This window comes from Lontra canadensis, unplaced genomic scaffold, assembly GCF_010015895.1.
Source record: "Lontra canadensis isolate GAN:19392208 unplaced genomic scaffold, GSC_riverotter_1.0 scaffold94, whole genome shotgun sequence".
In the NCBI taxonomy this organism is placed as follows: Eukaryota; Metazoa; Chordata; class Mammalia; order Carnivora; family Mustelidae; genus Lontra; species Lontra canadensis.
This window is the reverse complement of record NW_022631088.1, coordinates 1359730-1371663: the sequence shown is the minus strand read 5'-3', so window position 1 is coordinate 1371663 and position 11934 is coordinate 1359730. Positions and strand designations below refer to the sequence as shown.

Sequence of the window (11934 nt, the reverse complement as noted above, 5' to 3'; positions counted from 1 at the left end):
CCAGAGTCCTGTCCGTGCTTGAGCATTCCCTTCTGTTTCAAAGCCCTCCTGTAAATTAAAGAACATTTTCTGACACTACAGTGTATGGAGGGTTTCCGGAATGACAGAGGCCACCATTCTGTGGCCTGGGAGGCTCACCCTCCAGGACCACACCAGCCTGCTCCCCTCCCTTCTGGCTTCTGGGTTCGGCCACCGGGACACCTGCAGGTGACTGGAGGGTGGGAACAGTCAGGGCATTTCCCTCCTTTCTCAGCCAGGCCAGGGTTTGGCCTCGTGGCCCAGTTCTGGGAACTGTTCCTGCTCCTGTAGGGGGTTCTAGAGGGGATGGCTTCCTGCTCTGGCTAGTCCTCGAGTGCTCTGTTCATTCTTTCAACCCTGCTCACACCTCTGTAGAGAAAACATCATTAACCTTCTCCACCTTTGGAATCATCTTGCTTGGGTCCTGCCTGATAAAACTCTCCCACTGTTCCCTGTTGACCCCATAAAGGCTAAACCAGACCAAATCATGAAGTGGTTCTCGGGAGCCGTGTGAGCTCCTGTGTTTTCATGAATCATGTTTACAGGTTAGTTTGGTGCTGAGACAGCGGAACTCCTTCCAGCAATGGCCTTAACCTGACAGGCTGGGTTTTAGTCAAGGGTCACAAGTGAACCTTCATAGGTCCTGCCGAGGATGGGAGAGACGGCAGTAGGGAGACATTTCCCTTTCAAGTTCATGCCCAAGTTGTGGTCTTTCCCCGCTCCAACCCTGCATAACCCAGCTGCTTTCCTGTCTAAAAGGGCACCTGTGGATGAAGTCCTTGGAGTCTAGGCCAATCGCACTGCCCAGCTGGCTGGGCCCAGATGTGGACCGCCGGCCTCTCGGCTCACCTGGCCTGTCCCTGCTCACGTGGGAGGAAGGGCGCTCCTGTGGATGCGCCTGCTCCTTCCTTCCTGTGATGCTCTCAGTTCTGGCCCTTTCTACCCAAGGAGGCGGGGTCTCTCCTGTCAGGTCTCCAGAACCCTTGCCTTCGGTTCCTGTGTGGTGTCCAGGGAGCTCAGAGGCAGTGAGCGAGCAGCTAGTCCTGCCTGGGGCTCCCAGGCTGAGCCCACCTGTGTCCCCACCATCCCGGCTCCACACCAACTACTGCTCCTGCCCATCCCTCCATCCAGCCAATTTCAAGAGAATCCTGTCTTACTCCCCTCTTCATGCCCCCTTCAGGGTCCCTGGATCTCAGGTGCGGGGACTGCTCCAGTCCCCCAGCACAGGGGAAGAGGTCACCGTGAGGAAGCTCAGGCAGTCCTCCCACACCGCTGGCACAAACTTTAAATATGCCCACTAATGCTGGAATTCCCACTACCAGAGCACTCCAGAGGGAGGAGGCAAGAAGCTCTCCATTTGGGGCCCGAAAGGAAACACCTGGGAGCAGGGAGGAGGCTGTTGGGTAAGCAGCGGCTCGTGTGTACATTCCCCCCTCTGCCTGGGGCCTCACAGCTCCGTTCACAGTCACCTCACTCTCAGAAGTCAGCGGGGATTACTGTCCGCAACTCAGCAGGCAGAAACCTCACAGGTGACTACAGGTGGTAGAAAGCATTTTATTTCTGCAGAGCAGAGACAGCGTTTACTGGTTGCGGAGTCTGGGCTGCAGCTGCCCTGGGGGTCCTCTCGAGTCCCTTCCGGGCACCGGTCTCCAGTTGAAGGAACAAGCAAGGCCACCGTGAGAAGGGGCAAAGCTCCCCCTTGCTCCCTGAGGGTTCTCCAGCGAGCCCGGCTCCAGAGAGAGCTCCGCCATGACGTCCAGCTGGAGATGGGACTTGAGGACAGTTCAGGGACAGGCTTCCTTTCCATCACAGCCTCCGAGCCTTCCTGGGGCGGCAGCCGTTGTGTGGGATGGGAGTGTTGTCTGTGATTGAGATCACTTCCAGGCCCCCCATGGTGAGTCCCTTGATGGCAGACTGCAAGGAGAAGGAAGAGCAGAATGCCATGGTCCCAGACACTATGACCCACCACATGCAGGCAGCGCTTGGAGGGATGGGGCGAGGGCTCTGCTCCCTACGGTCCTGTCTTCTCTCCCCACGGACTCCCAACCAAACCCCTTCACTGTGTCCTAGCGGCTGTCCCTTTCTCCAGGAGCACCTGTCACTTCCTACCTTGTGCTTTATGATCTGAAAACTGGGACCACCTGTAAACCCCAACACACCTTAAGCATTACCCTTTGTAATGTCCTCTGCCTGGAATGTCCCCTCCCTCCATGCACACCTAGCTAATGCCTTGCTGTTCTTGCAAAATCGGTACGGATGTCACCTCTTTGAGGATATACCCAGTGGGCTCCCAGCACCCTGGGCACGAGCTTTACCAGCTGGACCCACTGGTCTGTACTGGGGTACCCACTGTGATAGCCCCACGGAGCACCTTCCCATGCCCAGTGCCTGGCACGCAGCAGGCACGCCGTAAGCATCTGATGAATTAGACTCGGTGACCTGGGCTTGCTTCTGAGAAGCTCAGTGGATTAGAAGACCAGAGAGAAACTCAAGCAGTCCTGGAATTCGAGGAGAGGGTTCTTCCGCTCTCCTGACTCTATGCTCAAGCCCCGTTTCTCTCACTAAGGAAGTGCGCATGCTGCAGAGCCTGCCGGCCACTTACCAAGCGCCCTGGGCCCAGGCCCTTCACCACCACTCGGACGTGTGTCACGCCCTTGCCTGCAGCTTTCTGGAGAGGAGGAGCAAATGGTTAGTGCTGGGGGGAAAGGGCACCCACATACGTAACCAGGCAGCAAACAGGGAAGGCAGCAAAGGACAGATGATCGCGGTGCAGGGCAGACACCAGCAGAGCACGGAATGGGAACGTGTCCAACTCTAGATTTACAGCCGCGTGTGTCCCCCGTTAACCCAGGGCAGCACTGCCACCTGATGGAGATACCTGAACATCGCTCACATTTTTCTCAGTAAAGGCGGAATTTTAAGGCCTCCCTTAAACAACCCACTTAAAAAGCGTTACCACTTTCAATTATTGACAATTTTAAGTGTTATCATGTCAAATTTTCTTTCTTGATTATAAAAGCAGTTCATTACAGAAAGTCTGGAAAACACACAGAAGCCAGTGTTAAGACTGACGTTTTAAGTGTACACAATCGTACTATATTTTGATGATCATTAACATAGAGCAAATAATACTTTGGGGCATCGGGCTTTGTTTGAAGGCCAAGGTTTTCCTTCAGGAAGTACTTCCGGTTTGGCAGAGCAGAGCCTCCGTAAGGCGGGCTGCATGGCAGACCGTACATAGGCCAGGACCCCAGACTAATGACTCAAAGCAAGTCTCCCTCTGGACCTTCCCTGGCTCTCAAAGACATGCGTAATACCGAGCGTCTTGAGGATTTAAGGTAATGAACGTAAACTGTCTGGCGTACAGCAGATGATCAATAAATATACTAAAAGGAGCATACTGCCAATTTGCTTCTAGAAAGGTCTGAACAGCTCACAGTGAAATCGGTATTGCATGAGAGAAAGAGAGAGACAGACCTCTTCAGACTGCACAAGGTTGGAGTAGCGAACAGGAGCGGTCAGACACCACTGCTTCTGAACGACGTCGAGGAGAATCTTCCTCACGGCGATGAGCCAGGCAGAAAACAGGACACACCACAGAGGGAGCCAGAAAGAACACAGACTTACCACCGCGGCAGCTATGCCTGCTGTTTGTGCGGCGATGCCCGTGGCCTTCTTGGCATTCCGGAATCCCTCTGTGCCACAGGAAGTGCGGGCGAGGGGCTGGTGAGCGGCGGAGACCACCTGGATCTGTGTGCTGGGGAGGCAGGGAGCGTGCAGGACATAATGACTGGTCAGGGCAGTTAGAGCACTAAGCCAGGCCCTCGTAAGCCCGAGTGAGAAAGATAAAGGCCCTCGGCTGCCTTCCCTTTAAGCTTCTCTGATGAATGCCTTTTGAGCTCTTACAGGAGGTGTCAGGAAAGGTCAGAATCACCCCCTAAGCCTCATCAAAAACAGACTCGTCATATGATCTGAGGACCGCTCCGTTATGGACTGCATGCTTGTGCCCCCCAAAAGTCATGTCACTGGGAGATGAGTAGGTTGACGGGGCTGATGGGGCCCCAGAGAGCTCCCTCGCCCCTTCTATCATGAGAGGACACAATGTGGAGCCGGTCCCCTGAAACTCAGAGGAATTCTCACCAGAACCCCCAACGCTGGCTCCTTGCGCCCAGCTTCCAGAACTGTGAGGAATCTATGTCCGTTGTTTAAGCCCCTGTTTGTGGTATTTTGTTTTAGGGGTCTGAGCTAGGACAAGCTGCAGAATCCGGAGTGGTTAAATGTCACCCAGAAGAAGGCTGGCATATTTCCCTCCTAGTGTCTTCCCTGTGGCTGGTGTTTAAATTAGATTTGATACCCGTGTCGGGCTTTTTTTCCTAAGAAGTTAGATGTTTCATATCAGGTCATTTAAAAAAATAAGGCTTTCATTAGACAAAGTTTCAAATATACCCAAGAATAAACAGAAGAGGATATGAACAACCATGGACCGACCCATCACCCAGCTTCAGGAATCATTAGCTCCGATCCAATTTAGTCTCATCTATGAACTCTGTTTCCACTCCCTTCTTCCCCAACAATGGGTTGTTTTGAAGCAAATCCCAGACCCATCATTTCATCAGGAAATATTTCAGTATACATTTCTAAAAGATGAGGACTTAAAAAATCAAAAAGCTTTTTTTAAGTGAAACTTTTCTAGTCATCCCCAACTGACTTCAAGAAATACTTAGATATGTTCCTCATTTCCCCTTGGCCAATGTCTCTCTATCTTCTGGTCTAGGAGCTCCCTGTGGACTCCCGGTAAAGAGGGAGGTGGAGAAGCAGCTCCGGGGAGGCCAGTGGGTGGTCCCGGGTCCAGACCATCGGCTTATTGGCCTGGCTACTGCTGTCCTTTCCCCCTGGCAGGGCTCCCAGGTTTTCTGTGCTGAAAAAAGCACATGAGAACTGCTTTTCCCCGACACAACTTCAATAGAGACATGTGGGGTGGGCCATCGGCGCTTATACAGAGCGCGCTACCCTGTGTCCTTATCAGCCTGAGAAGGGAAGAAAAAGAAACCCAATTTCTCTCATTTCGAGCTTATCACATAAATGCTGGACAAATCCTACGGCATCTCAGCTGTGCACACGCCATCCCCGACCCACAGTCCCCTGTACGGTTCTCTGAATCGCTTCCTGGGCAGGCTGAGCCCAGCTCGCAGTGGGGGCCAATCTGCAAAGTTGTCCCTGCGGTCAGCAAGGTTTCTGTTGCCAACACGCAGCTGGGAAGGCCCCGACACTCATCTGGAAGTCACACGTTAAATCACGACTCTGTTAGCCCTTCGAGGTTGGAGGTCAGGGCACAGTTGCCCAAAGTCGCTTCCAAGGAACAATACTTACCTGCAGATTTACGTTTTGGTGAGTTTGTCAGTAAATCATAGACTCTGAAGCCACCTGTCTCACGTATATCTCACCCATCCTCTGTTCCCCAGTATCCATAACACTTAACACACACATCCTAATAACCGCTCTCTCCGACTTCAGAGAACCAGGAAATACTAGTCCTAAGGCAGGCTGAGAAAGCTTAACACTAGGATCTGTCCAACCTAGTTCATGTTTTCATGAAATCTAAAGAAATTTTATAAAGGCAGAGGTGGCTTCCCAAAGTAAGGGGGAGGGGCGCTGGGGGACCCCTAGACCCCCTGGGCTTGCCCTCCCCCACGAAGGGGAAAGAAGCCCCCCGAAACCTTCCCAGGTGCTCCTTCCTCTTACTTGTTGTAGGATGCTTTGATGTGTGCGATTGGGATCTCCTCGAATTTCTTCCCTGCCCACCTCAGAGGGCTCTCCTGTCCTGGAACTGGAGGGTAAATGCTGTAATTAAAGAAACACTTTAGGTAAATCCCGATTTTTTTTTAAGTCAGTGAAAACCAACAGCCCTGGACCCCGGACCTGCTCCTGGGGTAGCTGTCCCCAGTCCATCTGGTGCTACTACTATTCCCACGAACACTGGGCTGAGGCAGTCTTTCCTCGAGTGTCGACTATGGACACACCTAGTGACTTTCTGCTAGGAGAAAAAGAGCATTTAATCCACCCTCCCTACCTTCCTGTGTCCCTTCTGGGACATTCAGATCACTGTTTTCAATTCTTTATGGGCCACTCTTTCTGCGACTAAAAAAATACAAAAATAAAGTCAAACCTCTATTTCTGGTTTCAAATTTTCTTTTTTTTTTTTATTTATTTATTTGATAGAGATCACAAGCAGGCAGAGAGACAGGCAGAGAGAGAGGAAGGGAAGCAGGCTCCCGGCCAAGCAGAGAGCCTGATGCGGGGCTCGATCCCAGGACCCTGGGACCATGACCTGAGCCGAAGGCAGAGGCTTTAACCCACTGAGCCACCCAGGCGCCCCTCTATTTCTGGTTTCAGATGATAGCTTGACTATTTTATAAAAAAGGACAAAATAATTTTAATAATATTTGTAGTATCATTACTATAAAAAAAAAAATCCAGTATCCCCCATGATAGAAGTCAGCAAGCCTTTTCTGTAAAGGGCCAGATAGTAAATACTTTAGGGTTTGCTGGCCACGGAGTCTTTGTTGCAACTAGGCAGTTTGGCCTCAAGTGCAAAGACAGCCACAGACAACAGTAAATTAATGGGTGTGACTATTTTGACTATGTTCCAGTAAAACGGTATTTACAAAAAAACAGGCACCTGGCCAGATTTGGGTAGGGACCCAGTTAGCCAATCTCTATCCTAGACCAGTAGCATTCCGTGCTGGCTGATTGGCAGAATCTCGTGGTTCTGATGCTCAATCCCGATGCCTCACTTCTGGATGGGGCCCGAGAATCTATTCCTAAAATATCCCCAGTGAACCAGATGCGAACCCAGGGTTGAGAACACTGATCTAGACATTATGTTGAGTTCAAGATCTTTCTCTGTCTCGGTCTAATCTGTCCCCTGGCTACCTCTAGGTCAGTACTCTAGGTCAGTGTGCAGGTGGAAAAACTGAGGCACAAATAGAAGAACAGGGTCAGCAAGGGAAGCCAGACTTTGTGCCTAGGAGACCTGCCTTAGTTCAAAGCCCAGTCCGCCACGCTGTGCTTCCTTATACTCAAACACAGGGTTGTCCTTCAACATTCCAGAAACGAGTAAGCCTGCTGTCGCGTCCTGCCTATATGCATGGACCAGACCTGTGTTTGTACCTCCCCACGCCTCCTGAAATTCAACAGACTGCGGTTCAGAAAATATTATAAGAGCGCTATCCTTGGTGCTGAGCCTCACCTGCTTTCCTAGAGAACATTTTTCAAAAACAAAACAGAAAATAACCAAATGGTCTTTAAGAGTTACAAGCGTGTTCCTCCTTGGTAGGCCTGATGTAGAGATGACTGGGCCCTGAGCAGGCTGCTGGCTTTTCAACCTACAAGCCAAGATGGAAAGCGGCTGAGGCTCTGAGGACATCAATTCCCCATGAATCATTTCCCTCCTGATTCAGGGGGTCTGAGAACTAAGCCTACTAAAGTCTGACCATACTTTATCATGCCTTCATATACAGCAAGGGTTTTGAACTCGGGATGATTTGGAACTTGAACCACTTAATTGAAGGCATGGACAAGATCAGGCCTCGAAACCGAGCAGGTTCAAGTACAAATGACCGAGTGGTTCCCCCAGGGTAAGCCCAGACAAAGGAAAGACAAAGCCGTGGGGGTCTGCTGCCTTTTCATACCCGTGCTCACAGTCGGGAAAACGGAAGGGCTGAGCACTGAAAACAGTCTCTGCTCTCTGCTGCTGAAGGGCTGGAAGGGAAGGCTGATTTCCACCGCAAGCAGCTCAAGCACGGGAGGGAGGGCGACCACCCCAAACAGCCCCTGACCGTGCGCCAGATGCTGGGACCTGGGCCGGGTCTGCTATAGTTCCACTCCCAGATAAAGAAAGCCTGGCCGCACAGTCTGCAACCCACTTTCTAATTGTGGCTAGAGACGATTGTTTAACAATGCAAATAAATGTAGAAAAATGCAGCGATGAGAGCTCCTGGCTCACAACTCCTGGCATAATTATACGTGTGGCTTCCACAATATCCTTCCAACCGTATGGGCTCTGTTTCTTGACCTCCTTTTCTCCAGTGATCCTGTGTCCTCTATCCTGGCCTGCTACTTCCTCCTGTGGTCACACCTGGCCTTTGTCATTGCCAGGTCTGCAACCTCCTCATGACCTTGGTTTTAAGCAGCACACTCAGGCCACCTACCTTCAGGCACACCCATGCGACCCCTACTCCAGGAATCCTTCCCAGCCCACCGACCCTCCTGCTGGCTCACTTTCTCTCCCCACCCCCAGGCCCTCACTTCTCTCCTGGCCTCCAGTAAATTTGATCGCTCCCTTGCATACCCCCTCAGTCCTCTGCCTCCTCTTATTTCATCGTACCTTCCTGGCAAACACTAACCCTAGCTGAATCCATCCCTCAAGCCACGCCAAGCCTGGGCATGCTTCTATGCAGCGGCTAGAGAAATATCCACGCCAGTGTCGACTGGTCTCTCTACATATCATGGTTTCTCAACTTCAGCACTACTGACATGTTGGGCAAGAGAATTCTTGGTGGTGAGGGGCTGGCCTGTGCCTTATAGGGTGTTCAGCAGCATTCTTGGCCTCTACCCACTAGTTGTCCCTCCACTGCCCTGCATGGTAACAACCAAAAATGCCTGCAGAACTTGCTAGAAGTCCTCTCGGAGGCCAAACTGCCCCAACTGAGAACTACTGCTTTATTTTAATGACTTCTGACATCAAGTGGGCCCTCAGCACTGTACGCATGTCCCCAATTCAATCATCCTTCCAGTCTCCTGGATGACTACTTTATGCCTTCCTTTGTCTCCTGAAGCCTCTACCTCCTTCCTGTCTCCTCACAGCCAGCTGATGACCTCCGCAGAGAAATACAAGCAATCAGAGTTTCTCCCAGCTTCCACTACCAAACATCTGTGCCCACAATCTTTGCCTTCTCTCCTCTTGTGATGCTCCACCTGCGTTTGCCTCTCAAGGACATCACTCCAGCGATGTTTCCACCCCGTATCATTCCCATCAGCAAAACATGCCCTCAATTCCCCAACCTAAAAACAAACAAAACCCTCTTTATCTCAAAGCCTCCCTGAGCTATTGCCCATTTCTCTACTCCCTCTCAAAGAACTGACTACACTTGATGTTTCTTTCTGTCTTCTATTCTCCTTGAACCCACCCCAATCAGACTTTAGCCCTATTATTCTGCCAGAAATGCTCTAGGCAAGGTCATCAACCAACTCACAATGTTAAATCCAATGAGCAGTTCCATCATCAGCCCGATAACTTCTCATAAAACATCTGACACAGCTGATCTCTCCAGCCTTGAACTACATTAAAAAAAAAAAAAATCCCTCTCGGTTTTCTTACTCTTAAGAATTTCCTTCTTTGTCTCTTTTGATGATTTCCCCCCATCTCCTAAATTTCTAAATGTTAGACGGTTCTAGGGTTCAGTCCTTGGACCGCTCCTCTTGATCTATACTTACTGTCTCGATGATCTTGTACAGTCTTGTGGTTTTAAGCATCATCTGTATGATGAATCAAATGTGTGTCTCTAGCCCCAATCAGTCCCCTGAACCCCATTTCCAAAAGCCGATACTGTACCTCCACTGGATGTTAACTGAGCAAAGCCAAGTTCCTGCAGCCTCCCCCATTTTAGGAAATGACTCCACCTTTCCAGCTGCTTAGGCCAAAAATTTTAGCGCTCCTTCCTTCCTCTCCTTTTCTCACACCTTACACGAACACATCCTGTTGGTCCCACTTTCTGTATGTCCTACGCAGAAAGCTGTCATCCTGGTCCAGGCCACCATCATTTCCTGCCTGGTTGTTTCAAAAATCTAACTGCTTAGAAGATGTCTCCCAGCTTCCATCCTTCCTTCTCTGCACTGTGATATCGACACAGCAGCCAAAGGGACTCTTTAAAATGAAGCAACATCATTTCAAGTCTCTATTCAAAATTCTCCAACGGCTGTCCATCTCACCTAGAATCAAAGCTGGAGTCCTCACGAGGTCCTACGAGCCGGAACAGATGCAGCCGCAGGTATCGGCTGCACGACTCATCCCCATCCCTTGCTGCACTCCTCACTCCACGCTGACCTTGCTATTCCTCCCAAACACTAGACATACACACTCTCACCATCTGTCATACCCTCAGGTTTTACATGTTTTCTCTTCACTGCCCCCAACCACTAGACTTTAAGTTCTACAGGGGCAGGGTTTTGGGGGTGTATGGTCACTGATGTGTCCCTAATGCCTTAAACAGTGCCTGACATTGTTGAATGACCCCAACAGGATCTTGGCTTGAATTGTTTCAGCAGCTCCCCACGGTCTATAGTGGGAAGAGTCTGAAAGCTGCACTGTTACAGGTAAGACCCTCAGCCTTCCAATTCCTTCTTTTGCTGGCCTCATCTGCCATCAGGCACACACCTGAATATACCATGTGCTTTCACAGTGCATGCCTTTACACAGAATATTAGCTTTGCCTAAAATTATCCCTTTCATGTTGTCCAGCTTAACTCCCATTCAATTCAGTTCTTAGCTCCACATTATCTTCCTGGCAGTCTTGTCTGACTTCCTCAGGAGTGAGACACTCATTCCTTCATACTTCCTAGCAACCAGTTCTTACTCCAGCACACTTCCGACCAGATTATGCCGAAAATGCTTGCATGACTGTCTTCCTCTGTAGCCTGTGACCTACTGGTGGGGAAAGAATGATCTTTTGTATTTGTACTCCCAGCACAGTACCTGGCACCAAACAGGTTTTCAGTAAACATTTGTTGAGTGGATGCGAATGAACATAGGGGTAGCAGCACTGATGGAAAGCAAGGGACCCGTCCCCAGGGGTGAGCACCAAAACCACGCCCCAACTCAATAATCTACACCGCGGTGTAGCACCCCCTGCTCCCCCAACTCCCATTTTATATCCAAGGCGCAGGGAAGGTTGTTGGTCTGCCATGACACCCCTCTCAGAGGGAAAAAGGTGACATTTACTATACACCTCCGACATTAACTCATTATTTCATCTAACTGTTCACAGAGCGCCCACTTTGTGCCAAGGCTCATCTCATTGGATCCTCGCAAACTCTCTCGGCATCCTCTCCATTTGTAGATGAGAAAGCCGGGGCTCAGAGGTTAATCTGCATTAGGGTCCCAAAGACGTCAAGTGGCAGAGTTGGGAATTCACTGGTTGTCGGGCTCCGGACGGCGGTGCCGGTATCCAGAGGGCTGGGCTTAAGAGGCCCTCACCTGAAGCTGCTGCGGCTCGAAAGCGGAGCCGCCGCCGCCGCCTTCTCCTCAACCTCCTGCTTGGCCGCCGCGTCTTGCAGCTGCTGGGCGCCGGTGTGGATGGTGGAGGCTGGCGCCCCGGCCACGACCCTGCGGGGAGGGAAAGCTCGGTGAGGTCCAGGCGGCTCAGGGACACAGGCAGGAGCGCAGTCGCGGGGATGACCGTGCGTTCGGGGAGGGGCTGGTGATCATTCTTACCTGGGCGTCGGTGGCCAACCCCAAGACCGCAAGAGCCAAGACCCTGTCTTTCGTACCACCTGCATGACTTGGATTGACCCCCGTCAGCTTCCGTCCGCGGCGACCTCGGAGGTTGGCGCAGCTGAAGCGGCACCAGCACCTCGAGTGCTCGTGGGGGGGCGTACAAGGAAAATCATCTCATTCCTCTCCTTGAGATCCATTAAAGACTTTTTATTCCTATTCAAATGCTCTGCAATAGTTGTCGTTTCAAGTGCTAACTGGGAGTTTCTTTTCTTTCTTTTTTTTTTTAACTGGGAGTTTCTTCCCTTTCCCCTAAACTTCTTCGCCTTCCCCTCCATATTGGAGTGGTTCGTTCTGGTAGGTCCCGGGACAGAACTCTTCCGCCTGCCGCTCTCGCGCTGCCTTGTGGGAGCATGGGATTGGCC

General features: G+C 51.1%; 1 protein-coding gene across 1 annotated transcript; it reads right to left on the bottom strand.

Moving 5' to 3' along the window:
- Positions 1–1750: 1750 nt before the first annotated feature.
- MRPS11 (mitochondrial ribosomal protein S11) lies at positions 1751–11709 on the bottom strand. The gene is made up of 6 exons (XM_032836842.1): positions 11510–11709; positions 11273–11401; positions 5761–5859; positions 3646–3775; positions 2621–2686; positions 1751–1932 (listed from the first exon to the last, which is right to left on the bottom strand). The coding sequence occupies exons 1-6, from the start codon at positions 11572–11574 to the stop codon at positions 1825–1827; spliced, it is 597 nt and encodes a 198-aa protein (XP_032692733.1). The 5' UTR covers positions 11575–11709; the 3' UTR covers positions 1751–1824.
- Positions 11710–11934: the final 225 nt, after the last annotated feature.

Excerpts from the sequence above, each read along its gene's own strand:
- MRPS11 (XM_032836842.1), bottom strand. The coding sequence starts at position 11,574 with ATGCAGGTGGTACGAAAGACAGGGTCTTGGCTCTTGCGGTCTTGGGGT. Across the intron at positions 5,860-11,272 it reads TCGAGCCGCAGCAGCTTCAG|CATTTACCCTCCAGTTCCAG; the intron begins GTGAGGGCCTCT and ends CTTTAATTACAG. Across the intron at positions 3,776-5,760 it reads ATCAAAGCATCCTACAACAA|CACACAGATCCAGGTGGTCT; the intron begins GTAAGAGGAAGG and ends CTGCCTCCCCAG.